Source organism: Lissotriton vulgaris, chromosome 3_1 (assembly GCF_964263255.1).
Source record: "Lissotriton vulgaris chromosome 3_1, aLisVul1.2, whole genome shotgun sequence".
Lineage (NCBI taxonomy): Eukaryota > Metazoa > Chordata > Amphibia > Caudata > Salamandridae > Lissotriton > Lissotriton vulgaris.
In genome coordinates, this window is record NC_141689.1 from 1,449,547,628 (window position 1) to 1,449,573,012 (window position 25,385).

Sequence of the window (25,385 nt, forward strand, 5' to 3'; positions counted from 1 at the left end):
GTTCATAGTTGCTCGAGAACGTATCGCAGATTGGAGGAAGCAGCTTACTATAAAAATTACTTCATTACAGTTTAACAGCATTAATTCCTTATAAGCTAGATTAAAATCCACCGCAGCATGCTCTTCTTTGTTTTTTTTTTTTTTAATTGGGAAAGTGGTAGAGGAAGGACAAAATTCATCAAGTGGTTACAAAAGCATATTCAATTCTAAAATAACAATTGATATATTTACACAGAATCTACAATATATACTTTAGCGAGAGGAATAATAAATTACAGGTAAAAAACATTTCATTACAAAAGCAAATCGATTCAGCTCATCAGATTCTTAAAGCCCTCCAGTTTGTTACAGGGGCCCAAAGACGTTCACCCTTCTCACATTTTTTAATACCTTTAAATTTGTACAAATTTGACTCAATATTATGAATACCCAACAATCTGGATAACCACATCTGAAAGGACGGGGCAGTCGCATCCTTCCAGGCTGCAGAAATTAAAATTCGAAGTACTGCAACAGATATAAATATTAAGGCCCTCTCGTCATCTCCCAGGCCCAACTTAGAGTCATTACCAAGGATCATTAAAGTAGGGGATAGATCGATGACATGACCTAGCAGCCCCTCCCAAAATTTCATAATCTCACTTTTAACATCATCCAACCGATTACAGAAAAAAAAATATGTGTTATGTCAGCAGGGCTTTAATTGCATCTAGGGCAGTGGTAATTTTCCCTTATTCCCCATGCATGTAATTTAGCCGGTGTGTGATACAGGTTAAAAATAGTTTTGTAATGTTGTGCTCGAAGATTAGAAGCCCGAAATATCTTTTTATTTAGTAAAAGGGAGAGATCCACGTCCACATCGGGATCATCAAGTTTTAAGGCCCAATTTGACTCTACCTTTTCAAAATCATCTTAAATTTGTTCAATTAAAGAGTCATAGATGATAATCTTCTTACATCCTCTACATAGTACTTCCAACACAGGAAAGTCGGCATTCGATGAAATCTTAGGCCTAACCGCACCGATCGTACAAGCAACTTGACTATACAGCAGCCAGTGACTACTTGGAATGCCAAATCTTTCCTGCAATGCCTCAAATCGAAGGATCTTATCCCCTTCCAATATATCTCCCAGTGACATAGCCCCCAATCTCTTCCACTCCTGTAAATTTCTATCAGTTTTCAGTTGAGGCATGAGGGACGAGTTAGACAATTGTACATATGTGTTAAACTTTGGGACCTTGAAAAATTTCACAATTGCTTTCCACGCCTGCCAATCTCCATATAATGTCTTTAGCCGAGTCTTTTTATAATAACCACACTCCAACTCACGGTGCAGCAGCCCTAATGCCTTATCCCTCAGAAGCATCTTAAAAATCTGAGGTGGCTCTCGTTCTTCGACCGGCTCTGGACCTATAGCGCCGGGTTCGGGCTGGACTAAGATTGTCATTTGAATCGAGAGACATGCCCAGTGATAAAGTCTTGGATTCGGAAGGGCCAGCCCACCTCTTTCTCTAGGTAGGGACATTAAATTAGTGGAGCGCCTTACCCTTCCATATTGCCATACAAATCTAATGAAGGTGGCTTCCAGATGTTTCATAATTTTGTCCTCTATTAGTAGTGGAATAGCACGGAACAGGTACAGCACTCTAGGAAACATAGACTTCTTCAATGCATTCACCCTTCCTATCAGAGACAGATGGAGCACGTCTATTCTCTTTAATTCAGATTCTAGATTTTTAATTAGTGGTAAATAGTTCTCAGCGACAATCTTTTCCACACTGACATTCATTTTAACCCCTAGGTAGGTTGCAGAATCCACATATCTATGATCGGTTTTACCAATATTCTTGGAGCAAATAATCTGAGTCTTTGTTTCGTTTAACAGATACCCAGACTCACTGCCGAACACTTTAGCCATTTCCCCCAAAATTGGGAGAGATTGTTGTGGATCAGTTGTTAACACTGCAAGATCATCAGCATATGCCAAGATTTTATTAGGAAAGCCATTACCGATCACTGGAGCTATTCCGGGACAGGCTAAGATGTTCTGGATAAGAGGGTCAATGTACAAAACGAAAAGGATGGGGGAGCAGGGGCACCCCTGGCGGGTCCCCCTCTTGATGTTAATCACCCCAGATCTCTGACCCATAGCCGTCACCCTTGCTGTAGTTTTTGCGTACATTGCCTTAAGGGCTCCAATAATATTAGGCCTGAATCCTTTCACCTCCAGAATACCCCAGAGAAAGCTCCAATGGACCCTGTCGAACGCTTTCTCTGCGTCGAGCAGGATCAGGGCCAACTCCCCCCCCCCCCCCCCCCTCCTCCCGTAGCAGCCTGGGCGTCAAATAATGTATGCCCTGCCTATGTGATTGGTTGTACCCCGGCCGGGGACAAACCCATGCTGCCATGGGGAAAGGAGATCGCCAATGACCCTGCTCAACCTTTTCGCCAGAATCTTTGAGTAAAGTTTGGTATCTGAATTAATCAAAGATATGGGGCTTCCCCTTTTTATGAAAAATTACAATATTAGTCTCCTTCCAAGACTCAGGTATCAAGCCGGAATACATAACCTCATTAAAGAGATCTAATAAGAGTGGTGCAACTTCTACTTCAATAGCTTTGTATACTTTGAGGGGAATCCCATCAGGTCCTGAGGCTTTCCCTGAGGCTAATTCATGGAGAGCGGTACTAATTTCCCCTGAAGTAATATCCTCATCAAGTTTATTTTTGATTGATTCCTCAAGTTGTGGGCCAGAATCTTGGATTCCCTCACCAGGTTTCTTGCTAGGCATTTCGTACTCATAAAGCCGCTGATAATAGTTCTCAAATACTTTAAGGATATCTTTTGTTTCTGTATACTCTACCCCATCCTCTTCAATACGAGCAATGGTGTTCCTTACCCTTTCCTGCCTTAACTGAAGGGCGAGCACGCTCCCTGCTTGTTCCCCCGTCTCATATCTTTTGATCCTATTGGTCTGATGCTCTCCTATAGCCTTCAAATTTCTTTCTTTCTGGAGAGCAGCTTTAACTACTAAAAGTACATTCTGGCTTTCAGAACTATCTGACCCAGCTACTATATCCTTGATATGTCGTTCTTCGGCTTTCAGTAATTTCGTCATTAAGACCTCAACCTTTTCCCTGTCTTCCCTTCTCAAACCTAGCGGAACAACTAATAGTTTCGCCCCTCAGGGCCGCCTTAAAAGTTTCCCAGACCATATTCCTAGAAGTGCTGTACCTGTTTGCATCAAAAAACGGTTTTGCCCATTTTTTCAAGTGATCCACAAATCTCGCATCAGCAAGCAATTTTTTCTCAAAGGACCAGGGGTTTCTTTCCCTTTCTATATGTCCTAAATCATATGATAAAATTAAGGGATTATGGTCTAATACCAGTCTGGGGAGTTTACTAATATCAACTTTGGGTAATTCTGATTAGGTGATAAAAAAAATCCAGCTTTGCATACCTCTGAGCGGGGTGAGAAAAATACGTAAACCCATAATCCTGAGGAGATTTAGCCCCCCATACATCCTGTAGCCCATGCGAGCCCATCAGGGATTGTATAGATTGGAAAACCTTAGGCTTTCGGCCTGCATATGGTGTATGGCCGGTCCAATCAGCCGAAATATTGAAATCGCCAGTTACTATCAATGGGGTATGCCACCCAGCTAGTTCCATTTCTAAAAAATCAAAAAATATCAGCCTCATCAAAATTTGAACCGTAAATTGCACATAACGTGAGGCCTAATTCTAATTCAGCTACAGCCCATCTCCCGTTACTATCTGCTTTTACTTTCTTTATTCTGCCCAAAGATATCCGAACTAAAATAGCAACACCCCTGATTGTAGATGTCAGAGTTGGAGCATACAGCTAATTCAAAGCCACAGCATGCTCTTTGAAGTAGGGAATTAAGTAATGTTTTGTATATCTAGCATAAAAACCACAGAAAAACAAAAAGTGTAACAAAGTTTGTTTACACCCTAGATTACAGGGACATTGCAGATTCTCCAAGTTTTTATTGAAGCCCTGAGACGAAAGAGCAAACTTCTGTTCCACCTCCCCAGGTTTTTTCTGAGGTATCCCTGTGGCATGTTGTTAGGCCTGCCACACTGTGACAGGAGGGGGATATATCTTATGATGGCCGGTTTATGATGCTCAGACGTTTCTCTTTCTTTCTGATATAAATTATACAATGCCCCTCTTACTAGCTTATGTTGGGCTTGGTCAATGGCTTGGTGGGAGGAGAATAAGTACTCCATGTCTACGCTTACTAAGCTTCTTTTTACTGCCCTTAGCCAGGGTATGTAATTTGCCCTGTCACACCTTAAACAATCCGTGATTATTTCTTGGGTCAGAGAAGCGGCAGGGTTCCGCCATATTTTTAACCAAAATAGTGCCGGCCTTGACCTGATGAAATCCTCCACATAAGAAAGATTCAACTCCCTGTGGCAAACATAAGTGGGTGCTGAAATATACGCCCCCAGGACCTTTCTACAGAATCTGTTCTCTTCAATCTGTATATTGGCGCTATTTGAGTAACCCCACACCTCTGCGCCATAGGTTGCCGTAGGTAGGCATTGAGTTCTATAAATTTGTAATAGCGGGATTACTACCTCAGCACGTTTAGGCTGTCGAAGGCTGATTATGGAATGTATTGCCTTACCCAGTTTATTCCTCCCATGGGCCACATGGGACTGCCAAGATCCTGTTTTTGAGAACATCAGGTCTAGGTAGGGGAAAGTGCTAGTGCTTTTTAGGGCACCGCTCCCTGACGTAATATGCTGGATGCTATGTTTTTTGGGCCCACACGACATTATGTACGATTTATTAAAATTAGTGCACAGGGCAAAATCCGTCATGTAGGAGACAAAGCCTGTTATTAAAGTGCACAGTGCTTTGGGTGCGCGGCCCATAAGGACCGCATCATCCGTGTATAAAAGAACGGGGAGTATTGTACCATTAATGCTGGGGACATCACTTGTTAGTTTGGACAGTGAATTACTTCATTTATATACAAAATAAAAAGCAGGGGGGCTAAGACACAACCTTGTCTAACCCCCCTGCCTATTAAAATGTCCCCTGAAACCTCCCCTTCATTGTTTATCCTAACGCGAGCTTTCAAGTCACTGTGCAGGTGGGCCAAGAAATATAGAAGTGCTTTATCGAACCTGTAATTTAAAAGAACCACCCATAATGGAGAGCGTTTAACAAAATCAAAAGCAGAACTTAAATCCATAAAACCCAAATACAATGGGACTTTTTTGGCTATAGTGTATTTGCCCATTATTAGGTTTAAATTCAAACATTGCCCCACAGTCCCCACGTTACTTCTAAAACCCAACTGACACGGGTGTAAAATCTTATTGTCCTCCCCCCAGGCCCTGATCTTATTAAAAATGACTCTTCCTAGAATATTCAAGGTGTTGTCCATTAAAGATATTGGACGGTAACAACTAGGATTGAGTCTTGTCACCCTTCTTAAAGATGGGGACAATGATACTATTAGACCAGGTTTCCGGGGCAGGGGTGTGGGACAAGTTGTTAAAAACATTACGCAATAGAGGTGACCAAAATTCAGGCTCTGATTTAATTTGATCAATGGATAGTCCATCAGGACCAAGTGCTTTGTTACCTGCACTTTGATTTATAGCGTCTTCCACCTCCATTAATCGTGATGTTAATTGCCATAACTGGGTAGATGATGTCAGCTGATGCGCAAGGCGCAGCATAAATATTTGAAAAATGATCTTCCCACATTTTACCTGTTATATTACAATTAATGGGGGTAATGTTTGATCCTATAGACCTCAAAGATTTGACCTCGCCCCAAAACCCGGCAACATCTTTAAGTGCGGCTGTGCGGGCAAGGCATTCCCACTGGTCCTTCAGTTGCTCTTCAGCCCGAGTTTTTGTGGCTGGCTTATATTGTGTCCTCAGTAGTCTTACCAGGGGCTCATCCTGTGGTTCTGCTGAGAGTGCCTTCCGTAGCTCCCGGTTTGCTTTAGAACAGGAGCTATCAAACCACCTAGGATCTTGATTAGGACGTGTGACTGGTTTGGAAATCTCCTTTTTAAAAGCCATACACAGCAGTGCAAAAGCCTCAATAATTTCGGGACCTTGGTCTTCGCTGGATAAACAGATTTCAACCAATTGAGGGTACTTGTTAATAATGCACACTAAAAGCCCCTTATTGTCTATCCCCTTCCAGATTACCCTGAGTTTATCAGTTGATGCCGCCAGGTTAGTTGCCCCTATTTCCTGTCACTTATCCAATCTTTTAATAGATTTAAAAATAGTCAGAATTGGATTATGATCGCTATATACAGTGCTAGGGACGTCATCCTTTATTAAACAGTCCACAAGTAAAGAGGATATGAATACATAGTCAATGGTGGAGGAGCAGCCGCGCCCTATGTATGTGGCCAAAGGGCCTTCGCCCGTGATGTGACTGGCTATCTCCATAGCATTGACTAGGTCACGAGTGGCTAGATGATTGAGTAGTTCCTCCCCTCTTTTACAGGGTAACACCCGACCAAAAGGGGCAGCTGAGTTGGCGATTCCCTTATGAATGTGGGCATTGAAGTTGCCTCCCAGGATGATTCCATCTAATTTACCGTAGGTTTGTCCATCCACAATTTTATCAATAAAATCAAACAGCCTTATAAAGTTAATATTCGGTTGTGATGTAAAATCATTATTATAAAAATTAATTAAACACAACTTTATCCTACTGGAATAGATTAAAGCCTGAAAATTCTTATCATTGGTCTCCAGGGTTTTAGTTTTGCCTCCTGCAGTGATCTTTACCCATATTGATAAGCCTCTGCTTGGTCGTCCCACGGCCAGGCATGGTACAATGTAGTTATGGCAAGTATAGCCTTCAAAGAGCAGACTACTGGTGCACCATGTTTCCTGGAACATTAGGATGTCGAAATTATTGATCCATTCAGTCCAGTCTATGGATTTCATTTTTGCTTTTAGACCAGCAATGTTCCAGCTTAGTATGGTTAACCTATCGGTAGGGGTAACGACAGGGGTGACAAGATCAGTTGTATTTAATTCCCGTAGCGATGCTACCTCCACACAAGCCGTGGGAACAGTGATGGTGGTGCTTGGTTTATTATTACCCAGGGGGCCGTTGTCATTGGCCATGCGCCTTTCTGTGACATCTAGGGAGCCCGTTGATGGTCAACCCTGGCTCTCAAGGTCAGCTAGGGCACTAAACCTGTTAAATAATGGGTAAATTGGTGTAACTGGGTTGGATGATCTCTGTGGAGGTCTGTAAAAATATCCCAGGGGTAGAGGGGTCACAGCGGTTGAAGGACTGAAATGGGTATTATTTTAATATATATTTTACGGTTGAGGGATGCCTGAAATTCATGACAATACAATCTCTATTGATGTTCTTAGGTGAGGGACCAACCCAACGTACCCGTCGTACTGTCAGGATTTCGCTAGAAATCTGCAACCCAACACCTTTGTGCCTGGACATCCAATCAATGCACTTATTTTTCAGCTGAACCCAAGACTCTCTTTGATCCTCTTTCAAGGGGGGAACTCCTGCTAGGATTAAGGCATACGGGCAGGCTTCAGGGGCAAATGAAGGACTGGCCCTAGTTGTTTTTTGGGCCGTGTGACATCGGTTGACCCGTTGTCAGAAAGAACTTTATAAGGTTTCCCCGGTTTCACAGAGGCCGGTTGGGAGTCTCCAATCGGAGCACCCGCCACCCCACCAGTGGAACAGGGCTGCCTGTCTACTGCATGCGACACGGTCTGAGGTGGTGTGTCCGCAATGGGACCCCGTGAGGGCAAAAGCTGGTTTTTCCCTGTATCACTATCCCTGGTTACACTCTTAGTACCTAATGTACCACAGGTTGTCCTTCCCCCCATAATGCCCCTGTTGACAACCTCCATATCTTTCAGGATTCGGTCTCCCCTTAGCTGATCAATACTAATAGCACCTTTCCTTTTTACATCTTCCTTTTTCACCAGGCTTTCTAATCTGTCCAGTCTTTTAAAAATCGTATTAAACTGTTTGTCCATTTGTTTAAAAATTGAATCAACTATGGTCTCAATAAAGTTCCCATTTAGTTTATCCTGTGGAGCACTTCCCATTGTTGACTCAGTCTGCGTACAGGTAGAGTTTTGCTCTCTTCTTGTAGAGGCAGCAGCAGTGTTGCTGTCATCTAAGGGTACAATCTCCATTTCAGGTCCCCCACTGGGTGTGGTTTTCCCTCGGGACCACATGCTCTGTGTAGTAGGTTGCCCTTTGTTGCGGGGTGGTTGTTTCCTCTTATTTAATGTTGGTTTAGTGGGACCTCTCTTCCTTTTCTCTCTAACAGTCTTATCATTAGGAGCCGAGGTGGAAAAGACAGTAAGGGCCGAGAGGTTTTGCTGTGAGTCAGTGATGGTGATTGTTTTACAGTCCACTTGTAAAACAGCGGATGTAATGGCTGGCAAAACCGTTTTTATGATTGTAACCATTGGGGAGAGCGGCAAGGCATCATTCGTACAAACTGGCTGGAGTTCTTGGAGTTCTAGGTACGAACTAGACAATCCCATAGACATTCTTCTTTCTGTATTGGCTATCTCTGTGGAGACTAGGTTAAAAGCATTTTCCAGCATGCTTTCGATAGAGGCGGGTATAACAGAGGGAGCTTTAGTAGGCTGGGTAGTGGAGTTAATATTACGTTTTCCCATGTTAAATAGTAGGCTCACCTTTATAGCAGCTTAGAGGGGTGGCCCGCCCGACCACTGTCGACCCCCGATGGCCACAGACGGCCCGCCCTTTGCCCCGGCTTCGCCCGGCGCCGCCCGCGCGCTCCCGCGACATGGGGGATGACGCTGCCTCTTATGCGCCTCCTGGCGCGCTAGTCCCGTGGGCCGCTTCCGGCCGCCGAGTCTCCTGGAAGTTGGAGTCCGCTCTGGAAGTTGGAGTCCGCTCTCCCCACGGCTGCTGCACCCAGTTGTGATAAGTGTGCAGCAGCGGGAGGCGGATGGGCACTGCAGGGCAAACTGAGGTTTTTCTGACCCAGGTAAGAGCAGGGGCCGCAAAGGTTCCGCCGGTAAAGTAAAGATGTTTGATAGTGTGATAGACTACCGTTTGAATTAGTTGGACCATCTCTTATTTTGTGGAATAAAGATGTACAACCTTGTCAATTTACTTATTTAGCATTTTGTGTTTGTGCAGTCTTTGTTTGCTTTGTTTTATTAGTAAACTAATTAAACCAACATCCTAGTCTGTTCGCTTTGTTTTCGTAGTAAACTAATTAAACCAACCTTCTCTCCTAAGCAGTGAGACCAAAGTACTAGCAAGATTGTTATTAAACACAACTGTGACAATAATAACAATTTTGGTCCACCATTGATGTGAAATCGTGTTTTCTTGTTTATGAACCCGCATTACATTTCTTTCATATACATTAGTTCATATTTTTATGTTCTTTTACATATTAGTACATATTTGTTGTGAGTTTCTTTTAAATTCACATTATTAAGTCTGCCATGGTCTAGTCTTAATGTCGCCATTAATATTATCTGATTGCTCTTCAAAATATTCAAGAACATTTCACCTTAGGCATTATTTTTTTTTAAATGTTCAACAAAGCTGTACACGCATATAGAATGCTGGTTCATCCAGCTGAATATTAACATATGTTCATTCATCCAAGTAGGGACACCTTTATGGAAAGGCTCTCCCCTTATAATGTTTTTGTCCCTCTAACAGCCAGAAGGATCAGCCTTCTGAGTATTTAACATATGTGAAATAGGCTTACGCCTAATTAATTTAAAGACATTTAATTATTGCCTCTTGCTATGTAATGTCACATCCAATCATGGTGGAAACTAGTGGTATTTTGTTCAGTTTGAGAATGACAATTTAAATCTATGCACAAGTAGCATCATGTATAATATTTCCATTACATTACTTTGATTTTAATTTGCAGTGTTGTAATTTGAAGAAACGGTCGATGCAATGACTGCATGTTTGTATCAAGCACTTGATGTGCGCCATCACAGTGTCCATCTATGGTTCATATTGATGCTGATCTCTGACTTTAGGTGGCCCGAGCACTGTGTTATCAATTAGAATAAAGCAATTCAGTTACATTTCTAGGGTCTACAGTCTGCCCATTCATCATAACTCTCTCAAAATCATTTCCCTGTTAGTGCGTACACCAGCTGTATTGATTTTGCAATGTTGATTTTTGGCTGAAAACCTACATTTCATTTAACCTGTGCACAGACCCACACAACTAGTCAAGCATCAGGTAGGTGACTGTGATGGTTGCAGTATCATACCAAATGCTCTGCTTGTGTGATCTAATCATAGTTGAATTGGCCTTATTTGCATCCGGCAGTCCCAAATTGTCAATGTTTATAACAAGAGTTACTCTCTTGTCACAAGTGGTCTAATGTCTTACTCCTTGTCCTTCTTGCAGAGTGGGGAGTGGCATGATAACTGGTGCCTAAGCTTTTGGGGTAAATGATGATCCAATTATGTACACATGTGAGTTATTCATCAGAAGATGTAGAGAACCGAATATCAAACTGCATAAGGTGGAGGGCTTTGTGTCTTGCAAATACTCTGATGGCCTTCTCAAAACAGACCACTGAATACTACCAGAGTAAACCATTAAATGAGCAGACAGTGATGCAGGTGAGGCAGCTCATGGTGGTGAATTTAAGTCATTTATTTCTCAAAAAAAGTTCAGGAGATAAGGCAACTCATTGTGGCAATAGGTACTCTTTGAAAGACTTAGACACTGATAGTCTGTAGGAGCTTAAGCCTGTTAGAGAGCTAGGGAAAGACCCAAACAGGTACTTGACAGCTAATCAAGTTGGTCTGTTCTCAGCTGAATTCTTACCCGCTTTGTTGATGATCAAACTAGAAACATTGTTACCTTGATTATAATACCATTACCATTGAGTAGGGCTTTGTGATATGAGAGGTGCCCCCTGTTCTTGAACAGACATTTGTCATCCCTCTATGTTCAAGAAGGCCTCAACTCCTTAGCATGAGCTCCTTCTTACTTGAAGGAAATATGCGGTTTGAAGGCCATATTCAATCCGCTGTGGATCTAGGTTGTTGAATACAGCAAGGTTCTGCCCTCTCCTCTCAATTTTTCAACATCCACTTGCTCAACTGGTTTTCTGAGGAAGTTGATACCAGATTTCCAAATACATGACAATGGTCATCCGGCTGTGGTGCACTTTCCTGGTGTAGAAAACATAATCACTGACTGCCTGCAGAGTTCCAGAGGTGGGTGGGTGTGACAATTGAAGGGACAGCCTCAGCAGTAGTACTGTTTTAGTGTCCTTCCCTGATGGTGTAGGCCCCTTGTAGCTCTTCTGCCATGAAGAGCCTTGGTTTCTGGTTTTAGCCCGTTGAGGAAATCAGAGGTCATTTAGAAATGTAACTGGATTAATATATACTATGTTTCTGAAAAGTAATAATTTGCTTTCAGAGATCGGTTAGCGCTTGGCATTCTAGTGTTTTCTTATACACGGCAGAAGATAATCAATGTAAGAAAGTGAATTATTATTTATTGTGGGCGATAGCCCACCTCAAGGAATAATGACACCAACTTGTCAGGGTGAAACATATGTTACTAAATTAACCTGACCTCCACCACATGGTATCTATGGCAAACAGGCTTAACGTAGGACAATGTGTAAAATATTTATGCAGTACCAAAACATTATTAAAGTTAAAATTCCAAACAATAATAATTCCAAACTGAATTAGACAAATAGAGTAAAGTTTAAGAAACAAGATGACGTAAAAGCAAAAAGATTTCAAAAGTTAAACCGGAGACCTACATTATTTAAGTTTTTAGTACAAATAGCTAAAATGCACTACGCCCCAGTCTACGGAAGCAGTAAATCGGGACATAGGCGTAATTTCAAGCCGACCACAATGGAATACAGGTCAGATACACTAAGCTGGTTCACCCCAGTTAATGATTTTATCTACTGATGTCGTCTTTTTTATGGAGATTAGAATCCCAATGAGGGCAAGCCTCAAGTAGTATGTGAGAAATCTGCATCGATATTGGACACCTTTGCTGTGAGGTGTCCCTAACAGCTCTGGAGGTCCTGGAAGTCCAAAATGTTTCTTTAAGTCCCTGCTTTTCAGAGTTTCTGAAGCAGGTCCCCTAGCTCCCCTCTAAGGCTCCTGTGACTTGAGGGACAGCACTTAGAGGCCAGGACTCACTCCAGCAGAGGCCACCTGCAATTTCCAGTCTATGTCCAGTTGGTATTAGTCAATTGGTCGTTTCAGGAAAAAGGCCTCTTGCAGCTTGCCCCTGTAGCCACTGGAGGGAAGGTCACTGACCCCTTGGAGTCTACTACTTTGTCCAGGGTTCAAGAAGGAGCAGGTCAGTACTTCTGGCTTCTCTTAGGTCACTGACAGCAGGTCCAGTCTTCTGATCTTCAGCTGGTCTATAAAGTGTTCTGAGGAGGGTTCCTTTGGGTGCCATATTTATGGTAGGTACTAGCTAGTGGGTAGGGGGTGACACTGCCCCTCCATAACCAGTGGAGTAAATGTTCCCGGGGGCAACGCTTCCCATCTATACTTTCATGTTTAAAGGGGAACACATACACTTTACTCTCGTTTACCAGTGGCTAAGTGCACAGAGTTGAACAAACAGCTAAAACACAGCCTACAAAAAAGCGAAAAGCTATTCAGTTTTAGCCTGCATCAGTCTCTTGAGAAACTGAAAGGGCCAGAATTTCAGAGGCTGCTAGCAGTGCACATTTTGTGCATGCAGTGCACATTTTGTGCATTCTTTCGTTCTGTGTGGCAAAACAGTAATTAAACCTTTGGTGTGTCAGAGGGCTGTGCACAGAAAAGTTCTGCATCATTAATGATAATGTGGTGAGAATTGGCAGCAAGCCTTTTTGCACATAACAGCAAATATTCGAACAGATGACTGCATGAAGAAGCATACCTTCTACTTACCATTCGAACTTGCAATGTTGGTTTTATAGTGCCTCCTATGTATGGGATATCAGGGCTGCCTCATGACGAGCATGGAGAAGTCCATGCAACAGCTCATTATTCCTGTCGATGCCTGTTGCCTGCACACGCAGTGTAAGCTGTTACACACTGACAAGCTCACATTTTGCAAAAGGTTACTTACTACCTGGCACCCATGCTGCTTTTGCAAAGCATTTGTGCTAGGCCTGCGCAGAAAACTACGCTACGCTCGCAGAGTTTGCGCAACTATGCGCTACGCGAATTGCACGTAGCACAGTGTAAAAACACGTATCGTAGCAGGCATTTTTTGCTTGCTCGCGTTCCTCAACGTCAAGTTGGCGACCACGAGCGAGCAAAATGACATCCCTGCAAGACTTTTTCCTCATTCGCGATCAGCAACATCAAGTTGCCAATCGCGAGCGTGGAAAATAAACCTCCCGGCGAGATTCTCAACGCGGGGAGGTCAGGTTTCTCCTTGCGAGTGGTCGCATAGGCTTACGACCGCTCGTAATGAGAAACTACCAGTCCACTTTGAGAAAACTGCCGTTCGAGTACAAATCTACTCGAGCGGCAGAAAACGACCACTTGCACTGTGCAAGCTGCTGTTTGCAATGATTGCACAGTGCGGACAAGCATCCGGCACTGTGGAACCATTGCGAACCGCATTTCCTACCGCACTACGCAGTTCGCGTAGTGCTACGCGTAGCTCGCGTAGTGCAAAGTGCACTTCGCGTAGCTACGCGTAGCGTTACTACGTGAACTACGCCCAGGGTTAATTTGTGCATGACATTGATAGTTAAAAGGAGGGAGAAACATCCTTTTTTTTTAGTTTACACTTCCAACGTCTAGGGTTCGTGGTGTATGCAGAGCGATTTGCAGTGGCAATAATGTATGCACATTTTTGCATTCCGAATGGTACTTTGCGTTTGCAAAAATGCAAAGTACTTGTATGCATCCATCTCAAGGTTGTGTAGATGTTGCTGTTTTTGCAAATGGTGTTTAAACCTAAATTAAAAATGTATTTATATGCAGCTCGTTTTCAGAGTATCTTGTCCTGTAGTTGATAAGCACGTGTCACATGTGTGTGGCAGAAGCATAGCACCCTGAGTTTTTTTCTTCAAGGGTGTTTCTTTTTGCTTCAAAACCTGTTAAACTGTGTAATTGCAGAACACAAACACAGGGTGGCATGGTACATTAATAAATAATAAACGAAAAGGCTGTACCAGGAACTGAAATGAAATGTAAATAAAAGAATACTGGAGGTGGGCTTCATAGTTATGGTAATTAGTTACATTTATGTTCAAGGGGCGACCCTTTTAGACTGTCCAATCTCATAGAATGCGAGGTAAGAACGTAACTGCAATTTTATTGTAATTGTATTTTTTTGCTTTTAAAAATATGTTTTACATCTAGCTAGATCAGATCTATCAGATGGATTACAAAAGATACGCTTTGGTCGTGTAGAAATTTTCTTAATGGTTTAGAGGGGAAACAACCTACAGTAAAATGAAAAGAAAAGCGAATTTGCATTTGTACAGTAATAATATGAGTCTGCAAATGCACACGTGTTTTTGTACCCTAAATGAACGTGAACAATTACATTGAGTATCACTATGCTACAGGCGTTGCATACTCGTTATGAACCTGTGGTGAAAGTGTTGTCAAGGGAATATGTTGAACGTAAGGGAATGTTCTTGTGTGATCAATTTGATGGTGTTTAATTTTAAATTCTGTCAACCCGTGGAAAGTCACCTTACTCAGATCTGATTTTTCTTTAAGTGTCTGAGGTTGAACAAGAGCAAAGAAAAAGGCTTGCAAGAAAAGAGCAACAGGAGAAACTGAGTGAAAAGGTAAGCTACTGGGTGCTATATTATCGATCCAACCTGAAGTCCTACATTACTGATACACTATTGTACAAATGTAGGGTGTAGTAGTAAGGCTTGCTCTTTACCGTGAATGAGCAGTGCAGGGCCTGGAGTAGAACAGCTGACCACCGATTACCCCTGGCGTGGTGGTCCTCGTATTCGGCTCTTTCACTCTACTTGTGCTCGCTTAGTGCCTTGGAAAATCCTGCCTAACATTGGTCATGACCAAAAATACCTTAAAATAGTTGTTTTTTTCTGTTGACTCGTCCTAATGAGAAGATTGTCATCTAAAATACAGGAATAAAATGCCATTTGAGGGTGGGAGGAAGGGAGAGCGGGCGAACGTGCCTGGTGACGCGGATCGCATTGTCGGCCCGTCGCTGTTGTATTCAGCCAATCTTCCCATTACAGAGGCTGTATTGTTGCCTAAATTGGTAATTCCCAAAACACTCAGGCTATTGATATCTGCGCCATCCTTGCAGTAAGGGCTGAGCAAGTTAATTTTGACTTCTTTACAACTTTTTTAAAAGTGGAAGGCATATAATTAATGTCCTGAGGATGAACCTGTATTACCCATAGGTTCGAAACGTCGTCGACTGTGTCACACTATATGCAAATGAAATGTATTAATTGATGCCAGCAATAGTGTGTTTGTATTATCGTGTGACTGTGAATTAACTACACAGACCGTTAAGTTGCCTTGTCTGTCTTTTTCCTTAGTGTGTCAGTTGACATCGGCTGGTGTCCTGCCGTTAACACTTTTTTTATAAAATTCTAAAATTTGCTTACTAAAAAATAAATCTGTCCGGCTGGACAAAGAATATAGTGTCTATTCAGCCTATATTTATTCATTTGATAAATTTGCTCTGTCTAGGGACCACTGTCCTGTTTATAGATATAACTACCCTAAGGTCCCTAGCATTCTGCTTCCTTGGGTTCCCTTGTACACCAAAATGGTGAATAGGGCATGTCCCATAGTGAAAATCCTCCCTTTTTAGGTCTTGTCTTAGACAGCACATGCTGTCTCTTCGAGACATTTAGTAAGTGGCTTTTAAAAGTGCCACCAGAGGCTTTTGCTGGCCTCCAGCTTGCGTTCATGAGCGCATGCATGTGCACAGCTGCCATCTGTGTTTTTATTGCTGTAATCAGGCTCCTCTGCTCGCACTCCCCCCTCCCTTCTCCCCCTCCCTCTTCGTCAGTTTCATTTGTGTCTTCTATCACTGTGAATGTTCCTCTGCTCGCACTCCCCCCTCCCTTCTCCCCCTCCCTCTTCATCAGTTTCATTTGTGTCTTCTATTGCTGTGAATGCTCCTCCTTCACCCAGGCACACACACCATCAGTCGTCAGTGCATGCTTTCACCAATCAATCAATCAATCAATCAATACCATTTGTAGAGCGCACTACATACCCGCAAGGGTTCCAAGGTGCTGGGGGGAGAGGGGGGTGCTGTTGCTACTGGTCGAACAGCCAGGTCTTGAGTTGCCTCCTGAAAGTTAGAAGGTCTTCGGTTTGTCGTAGGATGAGGGGAAGGGTGTTCCAGGCCGTGGCGGCTCGGTGGGAGAAGGATCTGCCTCCGGCTTTGGCTCTACGGATGCGTGGGCCGGTGGCCAGGGAGAGGTCTGCGGAGGGGAGTTTACTGTTAGGTGCGTAGAAGGAGAGTCAACTGTTGAGGTAGGCCGGGTCGGTCTTGTGAAGTGCCTTGTGTGCATGGATCAGGAGCTTGAAGGAGATTCTTTTGTCGACAGGGAGCCAGTGCAGGTTCCTGAGGTGGGGGGTGATGTGGTCGAGGCGCAGGACGTCGAGAATCAGGCCTGCAGAGGCATTCTGGATTCTTTGCAGTCTGTTGATGAGCTTGGTCGGTGCGCCGGCGTAGAGGGCGTTTCCGTAGTCGAGTCCTCTGCTGACTAGGGCCTGGGTGACTGTTTTCCTTGTGTCAGTCATGGTGAGTTTCAAGTCGAGGATGACTCGCAGGTTGCGTGATTGCTTGGTGAGAGGTGGTGTCCCCAGTGATGCGGGCCACCAGGAGTCGTCCCATGCTGAGGAGTTGGGCCCAAGGATGAGGATCTCCGTCTTGTCTGTGTACAGCTTAAGGTGACTGTCCTCCATCCATTCGGCGACGGCCTTCATTCCCTGGTGGAGGTTGGATTTGGCGTTGAGGGGGTCCGTGGTGAGGGAGAGGATCAGTTTTGTGTCGTCGGCATAGGAGATTATGTTGAGGTTGTGATGTCGGGCAATGCATGCGAGGGGCACCAAGTAGATGTTAAACAGCGTCGGGCTGAGGGGGGAGCCCTGCGGGATGCCGCAGATGAGCTCGTTGGCTTCAAATCGGAACGAGGAGAGGTGGACTCTCTGGGTTCTGACGGAGAGGAAGGAGGAGGTCCAGTCCAGGGCCTTGTCTCGGATCCCTGCGTCGTGGAGTCGAGTGCGTAGTGTGCGGTGGCAGATGGTGTCAAAGGTGGCGGAGAGGTCCAGAAGGATGAGCGCCGCCGTCTCGCCGTTGTCCAGTAGGATCCTGATGTCGTCTGTGGCGGCGATGAGAGCGGTCTCGGTGCTGTGGTTGCTGCGGAATTCTGACTGGGAGGGGACTAGGATGTTGTTGTCGTCGAGGTAGCGGGTGAGCTGGATGTTGACTATCTTCTCGATGACCTTAGCTGGGAACAGAAGCAGGGAGGTGGGCCGTACGTTTTTGAGTTCGCTCGGGTCCGCCTTGGGTTTCTGTAGTAGGGCATTGATCTCGGCGTGTTTCCAGCTCTCAGGGAAGGTCGCGGTCTCGAAGGAGAGGTTGATGATGTTGCGCAGGTGGGGTGCGATGGAGCTGCCGGCTTTGTTGAAGATGTGGTGTGGGAAAGGGTCGGACGGCGAGCTGGCGTGGATTGTGCCCATGGTCTTGATTGTGTCTTCGATGCTCACATAGGCCCAGGTTTTCAGGTGGTCGTAGTCGGTGAGGTGGGTCGGGCGTGTTGGGGCCTGTTTGGAACGTCCGGGGGTTAAAGCTGTCGTTATTGTCGGCGATCTTGCGGTGGAAGAAGGTGGTGAGGGAGTCGCACAGGGCTTGTGACGGCAGGATGTCGTTGGAGCTGGGGTTGGAGAGTTCTTTAAAGACATTGAAGAGCTCCTTGCTGTTGTGTGCGTTGTTGTCGAGGCGGTTTTTGAAGGAGGTTCTCTAGGCGGTCCTGATGAGGTGGTGGTGGTTGTGGATGGCGTCTTTGTGGGCAGTGCGGCTGCCTGGTGACTTCTAGCTATGCCATATGTTCTCCAGCTTCCGGCAGGTCCGCTTAGACGCTAGGAGTTCCGGGGTGAACCAGTTGGCTCTCTTGCTGATGTCCTTGAGGGTTTGTTTTTTCAGCGGGGCTAGGGTGTTGGCGCAGTCGTCCATCGATCGTCTGAGGGCGCGCGCACCGTCGTCTGGGTTGGCGGGGTTGGTCGGAGGATTGAGTGCGAGGTTTGTCTGTAGTTGTGCTTCGGTGATTTTGCCCCAGCAGCGACGGGGGATCTGTAGGGGGCGGTGATGTGCAACGGTTTTCCGGAAGGTGAAGTGGATGCAGTGGTGGTCGGTCCAGCTGGTTTCGGAGACGTGGCTGAAGGAGACATGGGGGCTTGAGGAGAAGATGGCGTCAAGCGTGTGTCCGGCGATGTGGGTCGGCGTCGTGATGAGCTGTTCCAGTCCGAGGTTGTCTGTCAGGGTGGAGGAGTTGCTGTCTTTGTTGTTCTCCAGGTGGAAGTTCAAGTCTCTGAGGAGGATGTCGTCGGTGGAGGTCAGTGTGTGTGTGCTGATGAAGTGGGCGATGTCGTCGCAGAATTGCGGTCGGGGTCCTGGTGGTCTGTAGACGAGGGTGCCTCTTAGGGTGGTCTTGGGTCCGTGTGGTTCTGGAAGTGCATGTGCTCGGCGGAGCTGAGAGTCTTGTCGGTGTTTGTTGAGACCCTGATGGTCTTATTGTGGACGATGGCGATTCCACCTCCGACTCCGTTGGTGCGGTCTCTGCGGGCGATCTTGTATCCATCGGGGATGGCTATGGCGATGTCTGGAGAGGAGGCTTCGTTCATCCAGGTCTCGGTCAGGAAGGAGACGTCTGGTGATGCGGTGTCGAGTAGGTCCCAGAGCTCGACGGGGTGTTTCCGTGCGGAGCAGATGTTGATCAGGATGCATCGGAGCTTGTTGTGTTCTGTCATGGCGGGAGTCTCTGTGTCTTTAATGCAGGAGAAACTGGAGTTCAGGCAGGTGAAGAGACCGTGGGTGCGCTTCAGGGTGGCCCTGAGGCAGGTGGGGGTCCGTCCTGGGTTGAGAGCGATGAGGGTGCTAGCGTCGTATCGGAGGCGGTCTTCGTAGTTGGTGTGGGGGCCAGGGGTTCTGCGCTGGGCGCGGTCCAGGCGCGGACGGGCGCAGATGGGCTTGCCTTAGGTGCGGCGCGCGGTCGCGCAATGGCCGCCATATTATGGGGAGGTGGGAGGGAGGAGCAGCTGGGAGGCCGGAGGCGGATGGCAGGGGTGAGACGAATGGGCGCTGGGGGGCAGGGCCGCAGGGGCAGCAGCGGCGGGAACTGCGGCGGGAACTGCGGCGGGGAGGGAGCGGGGGCGCGAGGGAGAGAAGGGAAAGAAAAAGGAAGATGGGCACCCAAAAGGAAGATGGGCCCACAAGAGCAGAGCACTGGGCACAGCGGATCCGAGCGGAACCGAGCACAGGGGCCACTGGGACGGGTGGAGCTGCAGCGGAGGGGAGTGACCTACCTGGCTAGGTCAAGGGTCGCTCTCCTCACCGTGCAGTGGCCGTCATTATATGGGGAGGTAGGAGGGAGGAGCAGCTGGGAGGCGGGTGGCAGGGGTGAGGTGAATGGGCACGGGGGCGGGGCCGCAGGGGCAGCATCACCGGGAACTGCGGGCAGGGAGGGAGCGGGGATAGAAGGGAAAGAAAAAGGAAGATGGGCACCCAATAGGAAGATGGGCACACTGGAGCAGAGCACTGGACACAGCGGAACCAAGCGGAGCTGAGCACAGGGGCACACAGGCGCTAGTGGAGCTGCAGCGGGGGGAGCGACCTACCTGGTGAGGTCAAGGGCCGCTCCCAGGTCGCACCAGGCACACACACCACCAGCCGTCAGTGCACGCTTCCACCAGGCACACGCACCACCAGCCGTCAGTGCACACTTCCACCAGGCACGCTTCCACCAGGCACACACCACCAGCTGTCAGTGCACGCTTCCACCAGGCACACACACCACCAGCCGTCAGTGCACGCTTCCACCGGGCACACACACCACAAGCCGTCAGTGCACGCTTTCACCAGGCACACACACCACCACTCGCCGCCAGTGGACGCTACCAACAGGCACCACCAGCTGTCAGTACACGCTTTCACCAGGCACACACACCACCAGCCGTCAGTGCACGCTTCCCCACCAGGCACACACACCACCAGCCATCAGTGCACACTTCCACCAGGCACACACACCACCAGCCGTCAGTGCACGCTTTTCCACCAGGCACACACACCACCAGCCGTCAGTGCACGCTTTTCCACCAGGCACACACACCACCAGCCATCAGTGCACGCTTCCACCAGGCACACACACCACCAGCTGTCCATCCACGCTTCTACCAGGCACACACACCACCAGCCGTCAGTGCACGCTTCCCCACCAGGCACACACACCACCAGCCGCCATTGCACGCTTTCACCAGGCACACACACCACCACTAGCCGCCAGTGCACGCTTCCACCAGGCAAAACACCATAAGCCGTCGGTGCACGCTTCCACCAGGCACACACACCACCAGCCGTCAGTGCACGCTTCCCCACCAGGCGCACACACCACCAGCCATCAGTGCACGCTTCCACCAGACACACACACCACCAGCCGTCAGTGCACGCTTTTCCACCAGGCACACACACCACCAGCCGTCAGTGCACGCTTTTCCACCAGGCACACACACCACCAGCCATCAGTGCATGCTTCCACCAGGCACACACACCACCAGCTGTCCGTCCACGCTTCTACCAGGCACACACACCACCAGCCATCAGTGCACGCTTCCACCAGGCACACACCACCAGCCGTCAGTGCACGCTTTCACCAGGCACACACACTACCAGCCGTCGGTGCACGCTTCCACCAGACACAAACACCATCAGCCGTCGGTGCACGCTTCCACCAGGCCCACACACCACCAGCCGTCAGTGCACGCTTCCCCACCAGGCGCACACACCACCAGCCATCAGTGCACGCTTCCACCAGACACACACACCACCAGCCGTCAGTGCACGCTTTTCCACCAGGCACACACACCACCAGCCGTCAGTGCACGCTTTTCCACCAGGCACACACACCACCAGCCATCAGTGCACACTTCCACCAGACACACACACCACCAGCCGTCGGTGCGCGCTTCCACCAGGCACACACCACCAGCTGTCGGTGTCATTGAACGCAGCTTGCTGCTCGAATTAGTGTGAGTTGCAGGACACGTTGATCATCAGCACATCAAACGCTCCTTTTTGCCCCGGGTTCCTCCTGGGCCTACGCCTGTCTGAGGGTCACTCCATCATCAATTACCACAGGGAGTGGCTGGGTCCGTCGCAGGGTAGCTTTGCCCCCTTTGTCCCCCCACAAAGTCAGGCACCCAATCACCCATATGCTGCCGGTGCATGGCCTTTCCTCCCGCCACAGTGGAGCACAGGCTGGCGATCGGTCTGCACCGGGCATGTCCCTGGGTGCCTCGCTACATGCTGGTCGTGGCTGTCTGTAGTATTCCACGGCTGTCTGCGTTCACTGCCTCAGGCGCCCACTGCGGCCGGGTTCTGCGGAAGGCCAGCCCCCTGCCAGGCCTGTGGTTGCTCGCCTGCTTCTGTGGGCCTCGTGTCTGATCCAGGAAAGCATCCGACTATGACTTTAGATCAAACATGGCGACACGCTGAATTTAAGTATATTACTAAACGTAAGAAAAGAAACTAACCAGGATTCCATCAGTAACAGCGAGGGAAGAGCCCAGTGCCGAATCCCCGCCCGAAGTCGGGCGAGGGATATGTGGCGAACAGAAAACTGACTCCCCCGCGTCGCTCAGAGGACCCAAGTCCTTCTGATCAAGGCTCACCCTGCAAACAGTGTTAGGTCGGTAGAGCCCCCCGGCGCGCCGGGATCGAATCTTCTCTGAGTCGGGTTGCTTGGGAATGCAGCCCCAAGCGGTTGGTAAACTCCATCTGAGGCTAAATTCAGGTGTGAGACTGATAGCCAACAAGTACTGTAAGGGAAAGTTAAAAGGCCTATGAAGAGAGAGTTCAAGAGACCGTGAAACAGTATAAAGATAAACAGTTGGGGTCCGTGCAGTCCACCCAGAAACTTCAACACAGCGGGCAAGTTGGTCCCCCGGGAGGGCAGATCCTTTCTGCGGAAACGCCACCCGGGCAAACCTGGCTCCCGCAGGGTGCATTTCCTCTGTGGGAGTGTGCTGCGGCCTGCTCTGGCTTGGAAGGCTTCAGGGTGGCAGGTGGCTCTCCGCTCTGGGGGCGAGTGTTGCAGCCCCCCTGGCAGCAGCTTCATCATGTCCGCAGACCAGAGGGAGATTTGACCGCCTCTGCGCCCTCCTCCGTCAACTTTTCGGGGTGTGCCGGGGCAGGGAAGGGGGCTGGGCAGCAGCTCCTGCTGCGACTATCGACTGGGGCGGACTGTGCTCAGACAGAACAAAATGTTTTTTTCAAAGCAGACCAGCTATTTGTAGCTGTTGCAAAACCTCACAAGCAGCAATCTATATCTAAGACAGGAATTTTTAGATGGATAGTCAAGTTTATCCAGAATTGCTATCGAAAAGCCAAGAGAACCCTCTATTTCACCCCCAGGGTAAATTTTACTCCCCAGAAGGCTGCAACTATGGCCATCTTAGGAAACATTCCCCTAATATTTAAGCAACTACATGGTCAACCCCATATACATTTTCTAAACTTTGTTTTGTTGATATTCTAGCCAGACAACACATCTATGGTCATCCAGACTGTATTAAGGATCGTATTCCAAGCCTCTGCGTCATCCACAGGCTAGCCACAGCTTGTGGAAAGATTCTGCTTTACATTCAAGGCAAAGCATGCGTGTCTAAAACAACACACTACGAATGGAAAATATTACTCTTTAAGCATCTGTTCGTAGCACTATACTTTCACCTGCGCTCAGCCCTCTTCCCAGACTTGTGTGGCTTAGATCACTTCTCTCGTTCAGGTATTATCTTCTTTGTGCTATAAACATGTGCATCATATCATGTTGACTCGCCACTCCATACCAAACTCACCTGCTGTGCGGAAAACAATCTATCATCGAGTCGATGCCCATTCCAACTAAAGGGGGGGGCTCACTATACTTTGTGACTCAAAAGACTACTTCTAAGAAAAACAACCATCAAACGCCCAAGCCCAAAACTAGGTAGCAGGATTATGCAGAGTATGTAAATCTACAGCACTTCATGCTACGAACAGATGCTTATAGGGCTAGGGACATTTTCCTTTTGAATGATGAAAAACTATTGATAGATTGGCTGACATACAAAACTACCATAAGGCTATTTATTGTTTTCATAGAAACCTGGCCATCTGCAGATTAACTAATCAGAGCCCTGCAGTTTTTAACAAAGTCTACAACCAGTTCTGTGCTACAAATAAAACACTTGGTTAAATCGAACAATAATTGTTCCATTTGAGTATCTTTTATACAGTATTGCTTGACACGGTTACCTTCTATTCAATAGAATGGTACATGATAAATTGTTTACACTTCTAAACATGGTTGTACCCTCCACAAGGTTGTAAGTCTCAAAGTGTGGTGCTGATGCTCAGAGGCTGAGAACGACAAAAGGGGGAATTCAAAGAATGAGTAACTGTTGAAGTTACCTAAATGGAGAACCATTCTTGCAGGTAACACATTTTATTTTGCCTTTTAACTCCATTAGTGGTAAGATTCTGATTTGTTCTGCTGAGAATTTATTTTCTGCACACTTCACATATAAAATACATTGAACATCATTGAGTGGCAATGTGTAAATGCTTAAATAAACTGTGCACCCTCCCCTTCTATGATTTCTATTTGGTCTTCACATCAGCTGGTCTGTTTTTTATTTTTATTTTTAATGATTTATTTACATTATCAGGAGAAATACATTAACAACTCATTTGTTAAATTAACATGCAAACGTGATAGTGTTTGTTTGTTTTAACAGGCCAATGTTTACATGGACAGTGTCTTGAAGCCGCGCCAAGACGTGAAGCTCAGAAAGCAGGAAGAACATTTTTTCCGCATGACAGGACAAACCTGGAAGTTAACAGAAGGTCAGCGGCTTGGAGTAAGTGAGAATGAAGTGTATAATGCCTATAATTCTCTTGAAAATGTTGATACAAGGGTGATAGGACAAGCTTTTGTATTGTTTTTAGGTTGAGCATTCGAGACCTCTTGTATATACTATAGTATATACTTATATGTGTAGGTACTTTGTGGGCTCTGGAGATCAGCCCTAGGACTTGTCTGCTTTCGCTTAGGGACTTTTTTTTCTGGCAACTGCCTCTATTTAACTTTCTTGATAGAAAACGACCGCAGAGGTCAGTAAAATACCAGAATCACTTTAGCATTCTCTAGGTTCCAATCCATAGAAATTGTCTTCCTTGAGCACCAGTTGACAATAATATTTTTTTCAAATCTTGTATTTTCAGTTATATGACCACCGAAGGCCCTGCTTTTATATTGAAAACAGAGCTTTGGGCTATACCATTTCCAGCTGAAAGGCAATATTTATCTCCACGTGTTCCCATACCTTCCGTGTCTCATAGTTTGGTGCTTACTTTTCCTCCATGTTAAAGAACAGTAGATGTTTCTGCACCCAGGCTAATGTGCTGAATAGCTAAATACATATAAGGTCCCAAAGGCGAGACCAATTGTATTGTAAATGCTTGTTTCAGTTAGCAATAGTATTTGATTAGTAAAGTAAAACAGTGCCATTGAGCGGTTTTTGCTAATAGATTTGAAGTATTGTCTGGTGTTGAATTGGAAAGAGAAATCTTCAAGCACTTTACCTCACCAGCATCAGTCAATCAGCACCAGCTGTGGAGTCCTTGACATCACTCTTCGAAGTGGTGCAACAACTCCATAAGTGACACCCATGGCAGTGATGTTAGCACCTTTGACCACAGCACCTGAGATCCAGAGTTTTAAATAAAAAACATGTGCGTTTAGTTCCACTTAAAAAAAAACTCTCTTAGGTTATTATGTCGCTTTGGAGCCTTCAAAGTTTAAACATGCGGTTGCTTTGTGGGACAGACCACATGAGCAGCATATATAGTACCAGCTCTGGATATAACACAGAGATTTGATCCCAAAGCCATGTTAGAGGTTAGAGAGGGAAATTAGGCGGTTTGTCTATCCACCACCAGGAGATGAGTCGATAACCCATTTGGCATGAGTCTTTTTGACATCAGCCTAGAAATTTTAAGAAAAGCACTTCCAGTCCTTAAAGGATCTCCTCGCCTTCTCTCGGTCACAGCAAACATTTTATAATGAGGCCTTGTGATTTGAG

General features: G+C 46.6%; 1 protein-coding gene across 2 annotated transcripts in view; it reads left to right on the top strand.

The window, feature by feature from the left end:
* UBXN8 (UBX domain protein 8) overlaps positions 1–25,385 on the top strand; it is a 311,380-nt gene that overhangs the window by 122,656 nt on the left and 163,339 nt on the right. For both annotated transcript variants that reach the window (XM_086961933.1, XM_086961932.1), the window contains exons 3-4: positions 14,760–14,830; positions 24,039–24,161. In XM_086961933.1, coding sequence (XP_086818059.1) covers positions 14,760–14,830; positions 24,039–24,161 — 194 coding nt within the window. The remainder of the gene's footprint in view (positions 1–14,759; positions 14,831–24,038; positions 24,162–25,385) is intronic.